Source organism: Macrobrachium rosenbergii, chromosome 10, assembly GCF_040412425.1.
Source record: "Macrobrachium rosenbergii isolate ZJJX-2024 chromosome 10, ASM4041242v1, whole genome shotgun sequence".
Lineage (NCBI taxonomy): Eukaryota > Metazoa > Arthropoda > Malacostraca > Decapoda > Palaemonidae > Macrobrachium > Macrobrachium rosenbergii.
In genome coordinates, this window is record NC_089750.1 from 70,541,925 (window position 1) to 70,564,487 (window position 22,563).

General features: G+C 36.0%; 5 protein-coding genes across 5 annotated transcripts in view; 1 reads left to right on the top strand and 4 right to left on the bottom strand.

The window, feature by feature from the left end:
• Positions 1-22,563, top strand: part of LOC136842825 (kinetochore protein Spc25-like) — a 517,729-nt gene that overhangs the window by 278,903 nt on the left and 216,263 nt on the right. The window lies entirely within an intron of this gene.
• LOC136842840 (cuticle protein 19-like) lies at positions 652-1,011 on the bottom strand. Its single transcript, XM_067110713.1, has one exon. It carries the CDS (start codon positions 1,009-1,011, stop codon positions 652-654), a length of 360 nt encoding a protein of 119 aa, XP_066966814.1.
• Positions 11,438-11,828, bottom strand: LOC136842842 (cuticle protein 18.6-like). The gene has a single exon (XM_067110715.1). It carries the CDS (start codon positions 11,826-11,828, stop codon positions 11,487-11,489), a length of 342 nt encoding a protein of 113 aa, XP_066966816.1. The 3' UTR covers positions 11,438-11,486.
• On the bottom strand, positions 16,308-17,627 carry LOC136842372 (cuticle protein 7-like). The gene is made up of 3 exons (XM_067109629.1): positions 17,616-17,627; positions 16,862-16,972; positions 16,308-16,616 (listed from the first exon to the last, which is right to left on the bottom strand). Exons 1-3 carry the CDS (start codon positions 17,625-17,627, stop codon positions 16,308-16,310), a joined length of 432 nt encoding a protein of 143 aa, XP_066965730.1.
• On the bottom strand, positions 20,496-22,020 carry LOC136842373 (cuticle protein 7-like). Its single transcript, XM_067109630.1, has 3 exons — positions 22,009-22,020; positions 21,076-21,186; positions 20,496-20,844 (listed from the first exon to the last, which is right to left on the bottom strand). Exons 1-3 carry the CDS (start codon positions 22,018-22,020, stop codon positions 20,515-20,517), a joined length of 453 nt encoding a protein of 150 aa, XP_066965731.1. The 3' UTR covers positions 20,496-20,514.

The following is a 22,563-nucleotide window of genomic DNA, read 5'->3' on the forward strand; positions in this document are numbered from 1 at the left end:
TAGCGCTTGAAATATTCAGTTTATTTGGTATAGGGCTTAAAATTTCCCTAATATCTTATCTAAATCATCTCTTTTTATCTGCGAGGTTAACTTCGTCATGAAGTTATGCTTACTTGATCGGATTTTTGTTTCTACTACCAGTAATATTTGAATTGAAATGGACGCTGAATTTCTTGTCTGTTGTAATGAAGGTAAATGTAAAATGGCCAAAGGAAAAATTTTCATAATTTGTTGTAGTGGAGGTAAATATAAAATGGCAAACGCAACAATTTGCATAATTTTTATGAAACACCAGGATACTAAAATGAAGAGTCCAAAGCCAAGTCCCCCCTATCCACCCACACCCCACCCAAACCCACCTCCTTGCTAAACCTCAAAGAACGACTGCTGCAGCCGAGGTTCTAAAAAAAAAGGAAGGTCAATTCCCCATACAGTTTTCCCCATTGACTTTTGTTCTACTAAGTAACTTCACCTTTCAGTAACATGTTAGACTTGAATCTCACATTCTTGCAAATAGTCTTAGTTTCCATTAGTTTGAAGTTTATGCTTTTGAAGAGGGAATTTTGTTTAGTGAGGATCACTAAAAAAATAAATCATTTACTTTGCACTTTATTTACTTGAGATAAATAAGAAAAATAATTTAAGACATTATTAGTGATCTGGTGCTCCATAGAGAGCCTTGGGTTCTTCGTAAGTGGGAGCTGGGGTTCCATAGACTGGGGCAGGTTCTTCGTAAGTGGGTTCAGGGGCGCCGTATGTGGGTTTAGGGGCGCCGTAGGATGGAGCAGGGGCATAGGGCTTGGGTTCGGGGTACTTGGCTTCGCCCTCGTAAGTGACCTCGGCCTGGTATCCGTTGTAGTGATCGGCGGTGTAAGTGACGGTCTGGACGCGACCGTCGGGGAGGAGGACGTGGTACTCGCCGGTCACGACCTTCCCGTCGGAGTTGGAGCTGTGGCCGAAGTCGAGGCCCTTGTAGTCGTCCTTGACGACGTAGGCGAAGTCGAACGGCATTCCCTTCTGAAGCGAATAATTCATGATTCCTTTAAAATTCGTAATTTATCCTAATATTCTCTCTATGCATTCAATTTTACTAACTTAACTTGTAGATAGGACCATGTTATAGAGGCCGTTTTTACAGTAGCTGATTTCTCTTTATATTAATGAAAGAAAAGACTGATTCAACGGTATTTTCAAATGAGTTAAAACGTTGCTTTTAGAGTTACGCTATAAAAAATAGTATAATGGCCACAGCCATTAAAACAATTAAATGCTATTTATTTTCCACAAGGCTTCACAAATTAGACATATGAAGGCTTCACCAAATTGACATTAAATTAGATACTAAAAGAAGAAAGTAATAAATGCAGTAATAGATAAATAGGCATGAATGAGAGACTGAACAGACAAATAAACAATTAAGAGTGACAGAAAAAACAGATAAACATTTAAGAGTGATTGTACACAAATAAACAGTTGTATTTACCCAAACAATCATTGTGAGTTGCTTATCAAAAGAAACCAGTTAAAAAGTACAACTTGATAACCCATGATGTATAGTGTAAAGAATTAATGGTGTTGGAATTAATGCTTTTGAATTAAAACAAGCAGGAAGCCTTACTCACCTCGTGCTTCTCTGGGGCGTGGTAGCTCAAGGGGTGTTCCGGCTCTTCATACCCGTACCCTACGGGTGCTGGATGGCTGTCGGGACGGCCTGAGGCCAGAGCCATTAGGCAGGATAGGATGACGACGGCCTGGTCAGTGGGAAAAGGAAATGTGCGTTGGTTAATTGACTAATTATTTGCTTGGAGAGAGAGATCGACGTGTATTGGTTACTCGGTAAATTATTTTGTGGAAGAATGTCGCGCATTGGTCAGTCCGTAAAATTATTTCCCGATAGAGAGAGAGAGAGAGAGTCGTGTAAGGGTTAATCGGTAAATTCTTTTCCTAGCGAGATAGAGTTACGTATTGGTTAATCTGTAAATTTCCAAAGAGAAAGAGAGAATTATGTATCGGTTAATCGGTAGATTATTTTCTGAGAGCGAGAGAGAGTGAGAGAAAATTGTTTTCTCCTATAGCAAGTACCTTCCTACGAGAGAGACGGGAGAGTAGATGGTAAGGAATTGAAAGAGAGAAAACTTAGGAGATGGGTTTGACGCAAGAAGAGTAGAAAGACCTCGGTTTTACTCTTGAAAATTATGAAAACTTGATATGCCGTTATAACAAGCGTTGTAAGCTTAATTATAATGTTGGATGCTGCTGTTTTAATCGATGTGCAGAATAAGATCAGCCAAATCGTGATTGTAATATTGTGAATCTAGGGAAATCCATTTTTATGCATGTGTTATAACACAAAGTAGTCTAGGAAAGACCCCAGATATATATATATATATATATATATATATATATATATATATATATATATATATATATATATATATATATATATATATATATATATATATATATATATATATGTATATATTTATATATGTGTGTATGCCTGTATGTATGTGTTTTTATATACTCTCAATGAAAAATAATGTTTTAGTAAAATAAAATATGACCCTTTGATTTAATTAGCTACAAAAATTATATTTTCATCAAGAAAAGTTACTAAAGCAATAAAACCATTGTGGACAAGTGCAGCGCTGGGACACAAGACCAAGTATATATCAGTGTCACGAGAGACCTAGAGAGACCAAAAGAGACCGATAAAGACAGACCATAGAAGGTCTGCCAAAGCACATACGAAAGTCCTTACCTTTGCGTTCATGATGTATTCCCAAGTCGGATTCTGTGCGGACTTAGGTATGGTCAGGTTTATATATGCATTAGTCACGGTCGTGGACGGCGAAGCCACGCCTCTTCAGAGTTGGATTCTACTTCCCATCTTTGTCCTTCTTCGGAAGGAAAGGGCGTTAATTGTTACTTATTATTGTTATTATCATTCTGCACTTTTTCGACGTTCTTTTTCACTTCTTGGTTGCTTTAATAGTTGCCCTTTTTTTGTTCCAGAAGGGGGAGATTTAAGTTTTGTCAGCTAGCGTGCATTCGTCTTTAATTTCCTGGGTGCCTTCCCTAAAGATTCAGTAGACATTTGCTGACCGAAGCAGTGAATTGTTGCCTGGTTGTTGTTCGATTGTTATGCTGCCCTAAAATGCACAACTGCAGTATCTGCAAAATTTTCGAAATTGAGATATGCCACCTACTGGGCTCGTGAAACACTAATACAGAAGTTACTGCAGTTTCAGAATGATTCTTCAGTGCTTTATTTAGGGGGTCCCATTTGCAGTATCTGCAAAATTAGTAGTAAGGCAAGGGAAAACTGCAGCATCCACCATTTTTCTCAGTTTTGTATTTTTGCAGGTATTGCAGTCTTCCATTTTAGGGCATTATGGGTCTCAGTTGGAACGGAGAGAGAGATTGATTGATTAATTGAGGGTTATCTGGCGTCACAACGGAGAGAGAGAGAGAGAGAGAGAGAGAGAGAGAGAGAGAGAGAGAGATAGATATGTGTCCAGTACTCCATCATAGTATTCCTCAAACCCAGCTGGCGGCAACCATTCATATTCTCTCTCTCTCTCTCTCTCTCTCTCTCTCTCTCTCTCTCTGATGTTTAAACCTGTTGTTTACGTGTTTGGGATTTCACATCTTGTTGTGCACTCTAAAGTTAGCTACTGGAACCAGTTCCTGGAATGAAGTCATGGATCAAGTCCACTTGGTCAAGAACTGTAATGAAAAAAATTTTCCTCTTGGTATCTGGCTCTCTTGGGTGTTATGTTATTCATAGATATACGTATGGATCATTTGAACATGAATATTGATATATACATACATACTTATATAGATATGAATATATATTTATATATATATATATATTTATATATATATATATATATATATATATATATATATATATATATATATATATATATATATGTATATGTATATGTATATAATATATTAATGTCTATATATACATATACATATATTTATGGCTATGACGATACTGTTAGGTATAATCCTTAAGTAAGGGTAGATTAGGTCGTTTTAAAGTTTTGATTTTATTTCAGACATTCCCATAAAACTTTTTTCAAATTTGTTTTTGTCATGAATATTACCCTTCTTATTAATGTGCGATTTTATGATCGATTTTTGCCAATGCATATACGAAGAAATGAGGAGGAATAAAAATTTTCCGGGGCATTATCAAAACATTGTTATTCTCATTGTAAATAACGGACACTTAAGCTCACAATCTATTTCCTAGTATACTTTCGCAATCAGCATATGTTGATTGTAACATGAATATTTTTAGTTGATTGTAACGAATATTTTTAGTTCAGGATTCACAAAAATTTACAGTTATGGCCGATTTGACAGTTTTGAAGAATTCAAATTCTTCTTCTTCAGTTATTTCTCTCTTGTGTTTTTTAATATTATATATTTCCAGGACATAGTGAATTCAACCTTAAGCGATATTTATGGCTTAATATTTGTGAATGTGGAAAAAAGTCACCGGGGCACAAGTAACAGAAATCCAGAATTAGCAGAGTTTTGCAAACATACTAATCACTTATCATGGTTCAAGTGGGCTGATGTCCATTCTGTCCCAAAGAGGAGTAGTGCCGTCAGTGCACCCCACGCGGTGCACTGTACTCATTACTTGAGGTTTTTTGCAGCGAGCCTTCGGCCCCTAGCTGCAACCTCTTTCGTTCCTTTTGCTGTACCTCCGTTCATATTCTCTTTATTCCATCTTACTTTCCACCCTCTCCTAACAATTGATTCACAGTGCAACTGCGAGGTTTTCCTCCTGTTACATCTTTCAAACCTTTTACTGTCAGTTTCCATTTCAGCGCTGAATGACCTCATAGACCTCAGCGCTTGGCCTTTGGCCTAAGTTCTATATTCAGTTCAATTCGATATCCATTCTGAGTAGAGAACCTGAATTCGACAGAAATAAGTAACTGCAGAGTCGACATTAACTTATATCTCTCTCTTAATAGCCAGGTGGTTAAAGTCACTGTTTATAAACCAGGCCACGGTTCGAATCCTGGCCGCCGCAGAAGCACTGGTCAGTCATAATTCCCAAGGCCTATAATATAGAATTCGGTATTGAACGATATTTGTGACTTAATATGTATGAAATAAAAACATATAGATATATATATGCATCTATGTGTATGTATATAAATATTCATATACTATGTATGTATATGTATATGTGTATAAACTATATACATACATAAGGGCGTGTGTGCACGGCCAGACACACACATTATATATATATATATATATATATATATATATATATATATATATATATATATATATATATATATATATATGTATATATATATATATACATACATATACATATATGTATATATACATTTATTTATTTATTTACATATACATATATATGCATGTTTATGTGTATATATTTATAATTTATGTATGTATATATTATTATATATGTATATTTATGTATATATGTGTGTGTGCGTATAGTAATATTACAAACAATAACAAAAGCAATGTGACTGAATAAAACCAAACAATTACAGGCAAAGTATTAGTAAAATCACAAGAAAACAAAATCCTCAAACGACAAAATCCTAACGATCATCGTACCGAAAGGAAAGCCGACCAGGCGACCTTGCCATTGAAAGCACCCGAGAAGACCAATCACAGTTAAGGTAAATTCCGCCTATAGACAGCGATGCCGTGCTTCTTGCGCATGCGCCTCGTGACCGTCGACCATTCGCGAATTCCGCGGTGGTATCCAACGTTGTCATTACCGATGTTCTTAATCGTGAACGTGGACTCCTAAGGGGGAAGGGGTTGGGGAGGGGGGATTGGGGTGAGGTTCCCTTTGGAGGCATTAGAGGGTTTTGAAAGGCGCAGTTGTACCCTGGCGGCGAAGTGATTTGCAGTCATTAGAGAATAATGTTTCCAAATTGATGAGCAGATTCTTAACGACGGGAGTATGATGATTTCAGGTTTTTCACAGTGAGCTTTGAAGCAATCGGCTTACTTTTTTTTGTAGTACTGTGAATCTTTCCCGGCTACTTGGCTCCAGTTCGCCCAGTTTTAAATAGGTAATAGCGTCTGGTGCGACCGACAAAAGGTCGTGGGGCAAGCAGTTTCATCCCTAAAGCTTTGCCGTAATGTTCTGTCGTCACGCCCTCCTAAGGAGAAAAATTTTGTTGGAAAAAATTTTTATATATATATATATATATATATATATATATATATATATATATATATATATATATATATATATATATATATATTTTTATATATATATATATAAATATATATATATATATATATATATATATATATATATATATATATATATTTTTATATATATATATATAAATATATATATATATATATATATATATATATATATATATATATATATATATATATATATATATATATTTCACACACACACACACACAGATTCATAATTTTTCCATTTCACAACAAGACTAAATGATTTTCTATATTTTTTGCTCAAGCTGGATACTCCAGACATGCCACCTATATCATCTCTTTCCCTGTCTGCTAGTTTTTCATTCAGATCGCCCAGCACAGTCACCCTTTTTTCGCTCTTAAAAGATTTAAAATTTCCGAGAAAATTCCTCTTTTATTCTCATTCTGTCCTACTCCATCATATTCATCTGCAATCCCAGCTTTTTAGTCTTCTGTAAACGAAAACTATTATGCCGGCTTTGTCTGTCCGTCCTCACTTTTTCTGTCCGCACTTAGATCTTGAAAACTACTGAGGCTAGAAGGCTGAAAATTGGTATGTTGATCATCCACCCTCCAATCATGAAACATACCAAATTGCAGCCCTCTAGCCTCAGTAGTTTTTATTTTTATTTAAGGTTAAATTTAGCCATAATCATGCGTCTGACAGCGATATAGGATAGGCCACCGCCGGGCCGTGATTAAAGTTTGATGGGCCGCGGCTCATATAGCATTATACCGAGACAACAGAAAGATAGATGTTCGGTGGCCGTGATTATACGCTGTACAGAAAACTTGTTATCTTGTTACACTCACTTATGCGCAGATTTTCATCTCTGTTCGTTCTGTATACCCTGGCTTTTCACTTTTGCGACACAATGCCATAATACCCCCTCCTTAAACAATACAACTCACGCAAAAATGCTTCTCTTCCGGCCTATAACCGCGAACATTTAAATACCCAAGACTTAGTATTTTAGTTCTTCTTCAACTTATTTTCCTTTTATGAACCATAAGGCCATTGCATGCATCTGCAAACCCAAACCCAGTAAGCCGTCCACATGGGGATTTTCTTACCACTGAGAGTGGCGAGATTGCTATTGTTTCATTGACGGATGTCATGGAGAAATTTATTGTGTTTGCCGTCGGTTGGAGGGTTTTTTTTTTTTCTTTTTACATTTTTCTCACTTTTCTCTCGTTCACTCGTTTTCGCTGTCTTTAGGTCTATTTATATTTGTATGTGTATTTATTGCTTTATATAAAGTTTGCAAATTTTAAATGTTTTGTTGACCAGTAAAATGATTTATTAGATTTTTCAGTGTCAAGGAAAAAACTGATTTTGAACTTGAAAGAAAAATATTAGGTTATTATTACTTATAAACTAGGAATTTATTAGGTTATCGCTAATGATAAACAAAAAAGAAAAATATTAGGTTGTTATTACTTATAAACTAGGAATTTATTAGGTTATCGCTAATGATAAACAAAAAAGAAAAATATTAGGTTAGTATTACTTGTGAACTAGGAATTTATTAGGTAATCGCTATTGATAAACAAAAAAGAAAAATATTAGGTTATTATTAGTGATAAACTTGAAAAGGAAAATATTAGGTTATTATTAGTGATAAACTTAAAAAGGAAAATATTAGGTTATTATTGGCGATAAAATAAAGAGATTGGGTTATTATTGGTGGTAAACTAAACAGAAAAATATTAGGTTATTATCGGTGATAATCGATTGAATCGAGGAAATAATGAAACTCTAAATATATAAAAAAAAAATATAAAAAAACTTTCACTTGAAAATCCAGCGACAAATCGTCAAATCCTATTCTTTGATTTCCGGCTCAGACGGCGACCGCTTACCAAGGAAGTGCGGCCAATACTGCATTAAGTATTCAATCGTCTCAATTGCCACTTGAAAGATATAGGAAGTACGACCGATAATGAAGCCTTTAGCGGACTCGATTGACATTTGAAAGAGCTCTAAATTGCCGGTCACGTTCGAGGCTGCAACCGCCTCGGGCAAGGATAAGTCAAGAGGATTTTCTCTCGTCGCTGGACGGCTGCGAATCTCCGTAATTGTGGATATCGGTAGTGTCTCTCCTTGATTGCGGACCGCGCGCGGTTTCCACCGGCAATTATCTCGTTGGAGCGAGTGGCCAGCAGCCAGTGAGTCTGGTTACGCGCGATAGAAGCCGCTGAGGCGATTTCACGTGTGGTGGGAAAGATTGTTTCCGTTTTTCCGGGTGAAATAGTATTCGAAGTATTTCTGGTTGTATGAAGTGATTCTAGGGTCTTAGTGTTTCTTGGGTGATCCCGATATACCATATATATATATATATATATATATATATATATATATATATATATATATATATATATATATATATATATATATATATATATATATTATATATATACATATATATTTATATATACATATATATATAGATTATATATATACATACATACATATATATATATATATATATATATATATATATATATATATATATATATATATATATATATATATGTATATATATATATGCATGTATGTACATATAAATAAAATCATCAGTTACTGCCTATAAATACGTTTTATGAAAACGCTTAATTTTCGTCTTTCGTAGGCGAATATTTTTAAAGATATATTTTGGTAGGTAAAGTATATGATGGAATCTTGATTATTCTTTGCTATTTAGAAATTTATGCCAAATCATGCCTCGATAGTTAGGAGAGGCAGTTATTTTCTATACATACCTAAGAATTTTTCTTCATACAAATGCTTATGAATTATAGTTTGTATGTATGTAATAGCGTGAGCGGTTCGTTGACATACTTATTTTAGATTCAAATAAGTTAACAAAATGGCAATAAAATTGGGAAATTAAAGGTAAACCTTCATACTTTTAGAAAGGGTTTTTTTTTTGTGAAGAAAAGCAACACGTAAACGAAATATGTGAAGGATTACAAAATCATTGCTAGAAATTTTAAAAAGACGAAATGAAATGACAGATTAGACTTGCAACTAGAACAAGTTGCTCCTTCTAAAAGTGACAAAAGTAAGGGACGTTTTGTAAAGTTACAAGGAAATCTCAATTTTTATAGCATACATTATACATTTTCAATTTTTATAGCATACATTATAAATTTTTCAGCTGAAGAATCCATACATCTCACCCATAACAATAAGAAAAGAAAATGCAATATATTAACTTTATGCACTTAAATGTAAGTGGTCAGTGATGCAATATATTCCCAACCGCACCGTGGCTATTGGCTATTCGGTTTGCTAAATGAGTGACTAAGCAAAAAGTGTCCCTATTCAGTACGAAAGTAAATTCCTTCACAGTAGGCCTACGGTCGTGAACAAATGTTTTTGATCCCTCGTTGCTAATAGAGACTTGCATGAAAGCAAAGTCAATAGAATCAGTACAGTTTAAGGCTTCTTTTGTTCCTTTTTTTTTAGCTTTTTATTGTAAGGATTAAACTTTTAGTATTTACAATTACAATATTTACAATATGGTTACACTATACGGTAACACAGTATACATAGGGATTTCTTTACATAAACATGGAATGAATGACATTTGATACTTGTGAAGAATCGATAAAATCTGGTATTTCTTTACATAAGCATAATCCCTCTAATGATCAGTTAGAATGAATGACATTTGATTCTTGTGAAGAATCGATAGAATCCTGGAACCTGGATTTCCATTTCATGACTTTCCAGTAAGAAATGCCTTGATCTCTCAGCCATGATCTCATTTATTTGTTCTAATTTTCTTAAATTTTTCCATCACTAGTTTCATTTTCCGACATATTTTTTAAAGACTCTTTGGGAATGTGTCCTCAGTGCTTCGGAAAGTGTCTTCTCACTGACGATAAGTAGTTAATTTTAATTACCGCTAAAAAATCGCTGATATGCACGCGATTTCTTTATCAACTGAAGCCACGGGAAAATCTCCATTTTAATTAAGTCACCTTCTTGAGCCATCTTGTTATGTTTTGATCTATTAGTGATGGAACGCTGAGTCATAAGTCGTACTTCGGTGCACGTGTGAAATTCGTTACCTGTTCAGTATTTTTTGTGGTTCTGGGAAACAAAAACCTCCATAATTTATGTTAAAAATTTTCTTTAGTGATGAACCCAAGGTCTGAAAAACGTTGTTGTGAGGGATTTCTACTGGTTTCAGATTTAAATAATTTTTACAATGCGGTGAACTGTGGGTATTTGACCGCATAAGTTTTTTCCTTATTCATTGCAGAAGCTGAAGTGGTGAAAATTTATTTCTGATAATAGCAGTGTACATTTACCAAGATTGAAATTCCATGATCGTCAACGTGTAGAAATTTACAGCTTACTGAAGAAGTCGATAAAGTTAACAGATTTCTAGTTAGTTTTCTGTAAAAGAAAACTATTGTGCCGGCTTTGTCTGTCTGTCTGCGCTTATTCCGTCCGCCCTCAGATCCTAAAAACAGAGGCTAGAAGGTTGCAAATTGCTATGTTGATCATCCACCCTCCAGTCATCAAATATACCAAATTGCAGCCACCTAGCCTCATTAGTTTTTTTCTTTATTTAAGGTTAAAGTTAGCCATAATCGTACGTCTGGCAACGATATAGGCCAGGCCACCACCGGGACGTGGTTGAAGTTTCATGGGCCGCGGTTCACATAGCATTATACCGAGACCACCTAAAGATAGATCTAGTTTCGGTGGCCTTGATTATACAGATCTATTTTCGGTGGCCTTGTAGCCGCTGTACAAAAAAGTCGATTGCGCCGAAGAAACTTCGGCGCATTTTTTACTTTTTTTATAATTTACAGATTGTTGCTATACCTAATAAAGTTTAATTAATAAATACTGAAATATATTGAATCCGAATAATGTCTGTATAATCATATTTCATAACTTGTCAGATTACTCAAGTTTATCATTCGCTAGATGATCTAAGCAAAATGTTTTCGGTGTTAGTTGCAAAGACTAACGTCTTCCAAGACCTTTGCATATAAATGTTAGCAACAGTGTTGCAACTAAGTTAGTATTCAGCCTCAAGAGAAAATAAGATGAAAAACTAAAAAAAAAAATAATGTCGAACATCACTGCATTTGCAAAGATTAATAAATTATATATGTGAGATAAGAGAGAGATGTATAAATAGTTTTGCTTTATTTCCATACATTAATAAATAGAAAAATTACAAGAACTGTATATTTCAGTAATCGGGAGCTCCGTAGAGAGCTTTGGGTTCTTCGTAAGTTGGAGCTGGGGCTCCATAGACTGGGACAGGTTCTTTGTAAGTGGGTTTAGGGGCAGCGTAGGACGGAGCTGGGGCATAGGGCTTGGCATCAGGGTACTTACCTTCTCCCTGGTAAGCAACTTGAGCCTGGTACCCGTTGTAGCCGCCGGCGGTGTAAGTGACGGTCTGAACGCGACCGTCGGGGAGGAGGACGTGGTAATCGCCGGTCACCACCTTCCCGTCGGAGTTGGACTTGTGGCCGAAGTCGAGGTTTGGGTAGTAGTCGTCCTTGACGACGTAGGAGAAGTCGAATGGCATCCCCTTCTAAAAAAAAAAATAATAAATAATAATAATTATACATGTTATTATGATTAATCATTGGTGTTTACTTATGACAGATGTATGTTTATTATTGTGACTTCTCTTTCATAATATTTTTTGTTTGTGTATAGCGTATATGTATAGTCGAATGGCATTCATTTCTGATAATTGAAAAATATAATCAAGTACGTTTGCGGGTAAATCAATTGTAAGGAGCATTCATATAAGTTTGCTTTTTAAGCCTTCTCATGTATACCTGTTAATAATTGGTATAAAATGTTTTCATAAGTATATCAGGAATGACTGAGTTAATAATTGAAACTTAGTTTGACAAATGATGCAATCTTACCTCGTATTTCTCTTGATGACCGTAGCCCTGTTGTTGCTTAGGGGCTGTGTATCCGTACCCATCAGGGGCAGGGGCTCCATCAGGGCGTCCCGTCGCCAAAGCCACAAGGCAGCAAGACGCAATTATAACCTGCTGTCAAAGTTGGTGGTTATAAAGTGAAATTCGTGAATGAAAAGTTACAAAATTGAATTTAAGTAAGAGAACAGAACGAAATGTAAATTTTCCCTTTTCTCGTTGCTATTTTGAATTTTGTGAAAACCATAAAAAGCAAAAAACATTTTGGATACATTAAGCAAAGTCTTGCATTTTTCATTTTGATATTTGTTTATGTAAAACTGCTTAATTCATACACTTAAAATAGGTAGTCGTTAGAAATATTATAGGGTTTACACAATAACTCCCAACAAGAAACCCATGTTTCAGGTTTCAAAGAAACGATGCCGTGAATTTTACTATTACCTGGTAAAATTTGAATCAAAGCGGCTTCAAACTGCAATATGTGGTTACACTGACAGAGTATTCGTAGGAATTGAAGCTGATGGAAAATTTATGTAATAGTGTTCTTCCCTTAGAGGTATGAAAAGCATTTGGCAGTCTAAAGCGAAAATAATATGCAAATCACATTCTTAGCAATGAATCGATGTATATTGATGAGCAAGAACAATAATTGACTGAATAGTAGAAATTCATTCCTTCTCTCTCTCTCTCTCTCTCTCTCTCTCTCTCTCTCTCTCTCTCTCTCTCTCTCTCTCCTTAATAACAATATGCAACTCACACTCTTAGCAATTGAACGATATGTACTGATGAGAAAGAGCAAATTTTGACTGAATATTAGAAACTCTTCCCTTCTCTCTCTCTCTCTCTCTCTCTCTCTCTCTCTCTCTCTCTCTCTCTCTCTCTCTCTCTCTCTCTCTCACCTTCATGTACATGTTGGCTCCTTGTATCAGCTTCGACAAACAAGCAATGTTCGAATAAACCCGACCGTTGCAAACTTTATATACAATCTTTTCATGGCCAGATTTAAACGACGCCACGCCTACGGATGACCAGATTTTTTTCCTTCCCTCGTTCATTTCCTTTCTCTTTCGTATTCTCGTAACTTGTGCCTCACTATAAGGAGGAAAGACGGTCGATTTGCTGGTTGAAGGGAGGTTGACGAACCAAAAGAAAATGACTATAGAAAGAGTTTCAACTTATGTAGATTTTTCCTCGTAGATTTTTCCTCCGTGATCCGACACAGAAAGGAGAAATTTTTGCTTAGACTTGCAGCTAACAGGTCTTATCCTTTTCATTTCTTCGCATTATTCACTGATTTTAAACTTGTCGTAGGATTGGATGGCCCTGAAAATTAAACGAATAGAAGCGAAGTTACCTCAGACAATTGCTGTCGTGAATTTACCAAGATTTCTTGTATAAGACAATTAAAAGGGTATCTTAGGATACTGTCATATTTCAGTTCGCAACTGCTTGCTTTATTATATTCACAGTTTTTAAGATAGTGACTGCAGAGATCCCTTTATTTAGACGAGTCTCGTCTAAACTTGCTCAGGATAGGTCTACTGGTCTCTGAGCATTGTTTTTAGCGTTTACTGCTGACATGATAGCTGATCCTAGAACTGAGACGGTATCGTATATAAATGAGCCAATATTGCGACGGTCATCAGATTTCTCCAAATCCTATAGGATATTGTTGCTATCCGTGAAGTGCCCAGGAGAGATGGAGTCTGTGACAGAGAAAACTCAGATAAAACTAATCATTCCTTGATTGTAGCCTCCACTTTTGAAAGTTATGACCCAAGAGAACGAAATAGTACGTGGTCTTACCTTCGACTAGAATTTTCTTTATTGACGTTCTTTGAAGGCATACCCAATTCTGTCAGGAAAATGAGATAAGGCTCTTAAGGTTTTCTGTGTCTACAAAGATGATAACAGTATTTCCTTTGGCTTCAGATCAGAAGATATGGTGTTTGCCATTCTCCGCAAGCCTTTTATCTCAAGGAAGATGTTGATGCACTGCCCATGGACAAAGTATTTTTAATGCCTAAACTGTAAACCTAAGGACTATTCTACCTGGAAGTATTAGTGATGTCGATGTTCGCAAATTTAGATACTGATTTGGATTTTGAAATTCTTGATATATTTATAATTTATTTGGTCTTCCTTTCACTTGGTATTCCTTTCATGTAATATGGCGACATTTTGAAGATGTGCTGTGAGATGTCTCGATCATATTGATGTGGTTGTGTTGACGTAACAATGTCCCGTATGGCATGGTATTTTGCTGTGTCCTGGAAATTGTGTATTGCTCAGGATTAATTTTGAAGTAATTAATTAAAAGCCTACTTGTCCCATCATTAAGTCCAGTTCTAGAGTCCTACGTCAAAGCCGTGATTGCTATGGTACCCTGTATGATGTTTTTAACGATAGCACCTACTGTTTTATGGCTTCTATTTCTTTAGAACTGTGCTCGCGCTAGGCTCGCAGTACAACTGTTTGGTGTAAAGTTTTTTGTTGTCGGTATATTGTCAGAAATATCACATTTTTTAGGAGGCTTTTGCGATCCTTCATGAAGAGGAATGAAAAAAGAACCTCACAGACGAACACTTAACAACTCGTAGTTTATCCTGACGTGACATAATCATTGTTACCGGATCCCTAATACACAACTGGGGATTCGACCCCGAACGCATTTTCCCGAGATGTAACCGAGTACGGGACCTTTCCCTGAAAAAAGCGGGGCGCCGTATCTTAAAAACTAAACATAGAATGTTCTTGAAAATAATCTCATTATGCTTCCCACACCCAAATTACTCTCGATATATTAGTATACCCTAACCTAAGCTAACCTAGGGGCATGGCAAAAAAACCGGGGCTGGTGCAATACTAGCATACATCTCCGGAATTTGCACTCCGGACCCCTCCACCAGTTGGATAACCCTCAAATTGCAATCCTTAAAGAAGTCAACAAAAACAATTGCAGTTAGTTGATTTTCAGATGCTACTTTCCACGCCTAGCACATATTGATGAAACAATTTTGCATAAACTCCACATATCAAACGTTCCATAAAAAAAAATAATAATAATAAACTTATTACTCGATTAACTAAAAATTGCCATCCGTGCCGTTGCCTTAGGAACTCGTCATAAAATCTGCCAAGCTGCAAAACAAAATGTCTATTAGCAAATCTGCTCTATCAGTTAATCTGAACGTATAATTCCCAAAATCTCTAATTGCCTAAGTGATATGTAAGTTATCTTCTGATTTAGCTATTTATTCTAAATATCGTTTTTTTTTTTTTTTTTTTTTTTTGTGCCTATCTCTACGGATATTTTCCTCTGAGAGTGAATAAAATCCTGCTTCTTCTTACTGAAATTTCCTTTATTATCGACAGTAAAAAAAAAAGAAGAGGAAAATGTGATAATGCTGAAAAAATACAAATAGTGCTTATGCATACGGCACACTGTTGAAGCATAAGAAGCGGCACAATACCCCCTTTTTGAAGGCTTTTGATGTTAGCAATATGAATCTCGTAATGGCTGAAGAGTGTGTAATTCCCTGATTGTTATTTGAAGACGAAAGAAGCTGATGACAGCGATCTTAATGATGGAGTTGTTCTGCAAAATGAATGAAACATCTTCAATAGCTTTAGTTGTTTTCCCTTGTGCCGCTGTTTTTATGAATATGTATTAATGTTGATTGGGTTTAATTCACGAGTTTTCTTCGTAGAGAGAATTCAGAATAATTTAATTTGAAATTGAAACGACTGTATTCAAAATAACCTGCGCTCTTTCGTCAGAGGCGGATTTCGTTTATATTTTCGTAATATACTAATTTGAGAAAACATGGTGGTGAAGCAGATATGAATCTTGAAAATTTATGAAAAATTGAAATTCAAAGAGAACACTGACACTGTGATAATATTGGTATTGCTGTTTACCATTCGCATTTGAGTCAAGATTCCAGCTATTTTTCATTAATTGAATGATCTTCAGTATTTTCTTATAAAAAATGAGAGGAGGTGACAGAAACCAAAGCCGTTCAATTTCTATTTATATAATTAATAAATACAGGATTTTCTAGAACTAAACAGTTCAGTGACCGGGAACGTATTAGAGGTGAGGGTTCTTAATAAGTGGGAGCTGGGGTTCCATAGACTGGGGCAGGTTCTTTGTAAGTGGGTTTAGGGGCGCCGTAGGATGGAGCAGGGGCATAGGGCTTGGCATCAGGGTACTTGGCTTCACCGTGGTAAGCAACCTGAGCCTGGTACCCGTTGTAGCCATCGGCGGTGTAAGTGACGGTCTGAACGCGACCGTCGGGGAGGAGGACGTGGTAATCGCCGGTCACCACCTTCCCGTCGGAGTTGGACTTGTGGCCGAAGTCGAGGTTTTGGTAGTCGTCCTTGACGACGTAGTTGAAGTCGAATGGCCTCCCCTCCTATTGGAAATGAATATAAAAATTTATAAGTATAATGATTAATCCATGGTATTTACTCAAGACAAATGAGAGTGTTCATTATTGTGACTTCACCCTTGTAAATAAACCTTACTTTATCAGCTTCATTAGTCACTCTGAATTCAGTGCTTTCCTAAACAGGGATGTTCCCCTGTTAAAAAAGGAAGACATTTCTTCTTAAAACTTCCGACTTGTCATGAACCCATCAAAAAAGAATTCTGTTATACCTCGTAGGTCTGCTGATGCTTAGGGGCAGCATACCCGTACCCCTCAGGGGCGTGGGAACCATCGGGGCGTCCCATCGCCAAAGCCACGAGGCAGAAGGATGCAAATAGGACCTGTGGGAACAAATAATGTCATTCATTTATTAGTACTGGTTGATGTGCTAAGCATATTGATAGGTGTAATGGGTTTATCTCTCTCTCTCTCTCTCTCTCTCTCAAGTCCAAACGCTTTTAACTCATATAATAATTTCCTTAATGTCTTTTATGTTCTTTACATTCTCACTTGTAGAATATTCCTAATATTATTGTGTAAAAGTCGTGGGATTTTATTATATAACCTGAGTGTATTGTTGAAATACAATCAGCAATCAAACGCCAAAGGTGGTTAGCACAAAATAAAGCTTTTGACATGAACAATGTAGTTAAATTTTCGAAAATAGTAATAAATCTTGATTTTAGTAAATCAGTGAGCAAACATAGTTAAGGTAAGAAATGAGATATTTTAACTAATTATGAAATACAAACCAAAAAGCCTCGGATTTGTTTTTATCAAGGTATTTAAACAGCATCTGTTGACATGTGCAAATAGCACTTATTAGCACGTTTAGATATCAAAGATAGTATGTTACGTTTATATCAGGTTAATGACAGTTGACGCTTATTCCTTATGCACCACAGACGGTTACGGACGCATTCGAACTTTGGAAAACGAAGACAAGTTTGAATTCCATCAAGAATCCTTAATTTGTTGTCTCACCTTAGAGCACATGGCGTCTTCTTGTATCTGTTTCGACAGACAAACGATATCTGATTAGGCTCGTCGAATCTGAAGAATTTATACACGGTTTTCATGGCCGGAGGTGCTAACAACACCACGCCTATCTGTATTTTAATGCGGGGAGAGAGAGAGAGAGAGAATTGTGATGCTGAAAATTGCAAGAATGTAAAACGGTTCCGTTGCCCTTTCCATTTTTTTCCACAATTTTATGTGATGGTTTTCCAAAGATGTTCCTGCCTCTCTCTCTCTCTCTCTCTCTCTCTCTCTCTCTCTCTCTCTCTCTCTCTCTCTCTCTGGGCTTTTCTTTGTGTGCAAATGTCAAGTTTTTTCTTATGCAAAATGGCGTCAGAGGAGAGAGAAGGGAACAGTTTATTTTATATGATAGATATATTTTTCTTTCATTGTTTCCGAAGTCAGGTATGTTATCAGTTTTAGCTATCTAATTGCTTATTCTTTTGTATGTACTCTCTCTCTCTCTCTCTCTCTCTCTCTCTCTCTCTCTCTCTCTCTCTCTCTCTCTCTCTCTCTCTCATATAGGCTACACAAACACACTCGGATGGAAATACTTTTATCATTTCACTTCATTGGGGCTACTTTCCTACTCTCTTATTACAGAGCATCAGAGTATATTCCGTTTGGGTGTCTCGTCGTTGCACAACACAATAACAAAGTCCTTTCAAGACCTTTTCTGTAAATCTGATGGAGACATTCTCTAATTTAGATGCTGCAGTAATATTTCAAAATGCCGTGCACATGCCTTTGGGTTATTAAAATTGTACTGTAAATGATGATTTATCAGCCACATTGTGATAACTAGCATAAAAAAAGTATATGTATATAGTATAGAAATAAATTTGTATAAAAGAAACCTATGTGCAAAACTATGTGAATTCTCAATAAAAGTAAACAAATAAATTATACTGTGTTTACGTGTGTGCCTGTTGATGTGAATTCTTCATACATTTATAGTTTATTTCGTCTTCATTCCACTCAGCTTTTCTTCCATGTAACATGGCAATGTTTTGAAGATTAGCTCTTGGATGTCTTGATGATATTAATGTGGTCATGTTGACGTGGTAATATTCCACATGATATGGCATTTTGCTGTGCTCTGGAAGTCATGTATATCTCAGGACTAATTTTAGAGTGGTCAATTAAGAACCTGTCCCTTGTAACTTGTCTCTGTAGTCAGTTCAGTTCTTGCGTTCTTTAAAACTGTGACTGCTGTGTTGCCCTGTATGAATTTCAAATTGATACCTTCAGCGATTTTATGTCCTCTTTTTTTAACCTCTATTTAAAAATAACAAAAATGCAATATTTACATTATTTCAACAGTTAAAATGTTGAACACACGAATTTTTTTTAACAATTTATCCAATTTTTCCCCTATACAAAATTATTCTGCACGTGGTAGGCTCACATTAAATCTGTTCGGTGTTACGTAAAGTTCTTTGCTGTTTTCGTTACAAGGCCAGCTATGTCCAATTTCTGAGCTGGCTTTTTTAGTCCTGTATGACCTAACCTAACACGGGTATCGTTACTGGATCGCCACTGCGTATCCGGGGGCTACGACCCCGAAACCCCACCGCCAGTTAGTAACCCGCAGATTGCAGTCAAACCTCGGAAGATATTTGCCTTACCGTCGCCATACAGATATAGGCAACAACAAAAAAAGTTAGATGAGCCCGTATATATTCAAATCATGAACAGTTCTCCTCTATATTTCAGATACCTGTTTTCATGTTTCATGAAACAGTTTATATAAAATTCGCAGATGAAATGTACTCTAAAAACAAAAACAAAATAAAGATAAACTTATTAATTGATTTACAAATCGTTTTTTAGTACTCATTGTTCGAAATTAGTCATAAAATCTACCAAAATGCAAGGCAAAAGTTCATTGCAAAATCAGCTGTATTGGTTAACCAGAAACTTTAATTCAGACTATCCCTAAATTACTGAGTGATCTGTAATTTACCCTTTGATTTAGTTCTTATTAAAAATTGTGTCAAGTCGAATTGTTTTCAATTACTTGATTTATATATACATATTTTTTATTTAATTTTTTTTCGTCTACCTCGTTGAATTACTCCTCTGGTGGTAAATAAATTCCTGCTTCTCCACACTGAAATTCCCAGCTTTATCAACAGTAAAAAGAAGAGGAAAATATGATAAAGCTGATAAAATACAAATTGTGCTTATAAAGTTGAAGTACAAGAAGATGTACAATTTGCACTTTTTGAAGGCATATGGTGCGAGTGATATCAGTTTCACAAAAGGTGAATGTGTTGTGAGATATTCTCTGGTTGTAATTAGAAGACGAAAGAAAGCTGATGACAACGATCTTGAATGATGGAGTTGTTCTGCAAAATGCATGAGAAACTTCATCAGTAGCCTTAGTTGTTCTTCTTTAGGCTGCTGTGATGATGAGTTTGTAACAGTGATGGCTGGATTTAATTCACGAGTTTTCTTTGCAGAGGGAATTCAGAATAATGTCATTTGAAATCATAACATCTGTATGCAAATTCATCTGTGTTCTTCCATCATAGGCGGATTTCAGTTACATTATCAGATTGTACTCACTTGAGGAATTTGGTAGTGGAGCAGATAGTAAAGCAGTTTGATTGATGAAAAATATAAATTCAAAGAGCAGACTGACGCCTGTGATGATATAAGTTGATTAATAAGAGTCCAGATGTTGATTATATCTACTTTTCATTATTCTGATTAGTGCCATCTTGATTATTTTCATATTGTAAGAGTAGGTGACAGAAACCAAAGCCATTCAATTTCCATTTATTTATGTAATGAATAAATACAGGAGTCTCTAAAAATAAACAGTTCAGTGACCGGAAACGCCTTAGAGAGCTTCGCATCCTTAATAAGATGGAGCTGGGGTTCCATAAACTGGGGCAGGTTCTTTGTAAGTGGGCGCGGGAGCACCATAAGTGGGTTTTGGGGCGCCGTAGGATGGAGCAGGGGCATAAGGCTTGGCATCAGGGTACTTGGCTTCACCGTGGTAAGCAACCTGAGCCTGGTACCCGTTGTAACCACCGGCGGTGTAAGTGACGGTCTGAACGCGACCGTCGGGGAGGAGGACGTGGTAATCGCCGGTCACCACCTTCCCGTCGGAGTTGGACTTGTGGCCGAAGTCGAGGTTTTGGTAGTCGTCCTTGACGACGTAGGAGAAGTCGAATGGCATCCCCTTCTGTTTGAGATAATTATATACCTGAATTTGATTAATCCTTGGTATTTACTTATGACAAATTAAAGTGTTTATTTATTGACTTCAGTCTTGTGATTGTATTTATATTTAGGGGAAAGGTATATCGGTGAAAAATAAATTGTACATCACACTAAATTCAGTCTTCTTAAGCAAGAATCTTCCTCGGTTAAAACTAATGACTTGGCGTTAATCCTCACACACACACAAAAGTACCTCATAGCTCTGCTGATGCTTAGGGGCAGCGTATCCGTACCCCTCAGGGGCATGGGAACCATCTGGGCGTCCCATGGCCAAAGCCACGAGACAGAAGGATGCAAGCAGGACCTGCGGGAACGAAGGATGTTAGTCATTTATTAGTGTTGGCTGATGTACTAATCATATTGGTAGGTTTAAAGGGTTTGGTGTCTTCTCTCTCTCTCTCTCTCTCTCTCTCTCTCTCTCTGTTAACACAGAATTGCTATATGTTAATATGACCACAGCATATGAAATCAAAATACGTTTCACTCTGATATAATCAAGTCTTCCCTCTTTTATTTTTATTTTTATATTTTCACCTCTTTGAAAACGTTCTTCATATTGAATATATATATATATATATATATATATATATATATATATATATATATATATATATATATATATATATAAAAGTAGCAAGTTTTTTCTGATTTAACCTGAGCTTATTATTGAAATATAATTACCATAGTAATCAAAACGTCAAAGGTGATTAGCACAACAAAAACTTTGGACATGAACAGTCTAATTAAATTTTCGAATTCCGTGTTAAGGGTAACAATAAATTTTGAAAGGCTTGAGAAATATTGATTGCACTAAATTCACAAAGAAAAAAATGTCTGGCGATGGATAAGATTGGGAATAAAAGATATCTTAACTAATTACTGAAATTTAAATTGAAAAGCTTAAAGAAGGTTCATTTATTAACTTGTTTAAGTAGTATTTATTACCATGTGCAAATAGCTGTTATTAACATGTTTACATAGCAAAGATTGCGTGTTACGTTTATATTAGGTTAGTCATAGTTAACACTTATTCCTTGTGCACTACAGACGGTTACGGACGGATTCGAACTTTGGAAAACGAAGAAAAGTTTGAATTTCGTCAAGAATCCTTAATTTGTTGTCTCACCTTAGACCACATGACGTCTTCTTGTATCTGTTTCGACAGACAAACTATATCTGATTAGAATCTTCGCGTCCGAAGAATATATACACGGTTTTCATGGCCGTAGGTACTAACACCACGCCTATCTGTATTTTGAGAGAGAGAGAGTATGGTTAAGGGCTTTTAATTCCAAGCTGAAAATAGTAAGAAAATAAAACGTTCCCGCCGCCTCCCTCTCTCCTTCATTTGTTTATCTATTTATTTTTCACAGCTTAAGGCTCGTCTGCTGACCCCAATGTTATTTGATAGTTTTCTAAAGATGTTAGTCTCTCTCTCTCTCTCTCTCTCTCTCTCTCTCTCTCTCTCTCTCTCTCTCTCTCTCTCTCTCTCATATTCAGTGTGCTCTAGGGCGTTTCTCTTCATGTAAAGGTGAAGTTATTTTCTAATGCAAAGATGATGTCAAAGGAGAGAGAAGGGAGGAGTTTATTTTATTTGATAAGTATAATTTTCTCTCATTGTTTCCGAAGTCAGGTAGGCTATGTTATTAACTTTGCTTATCTAATTGCTCGCTCATTTATA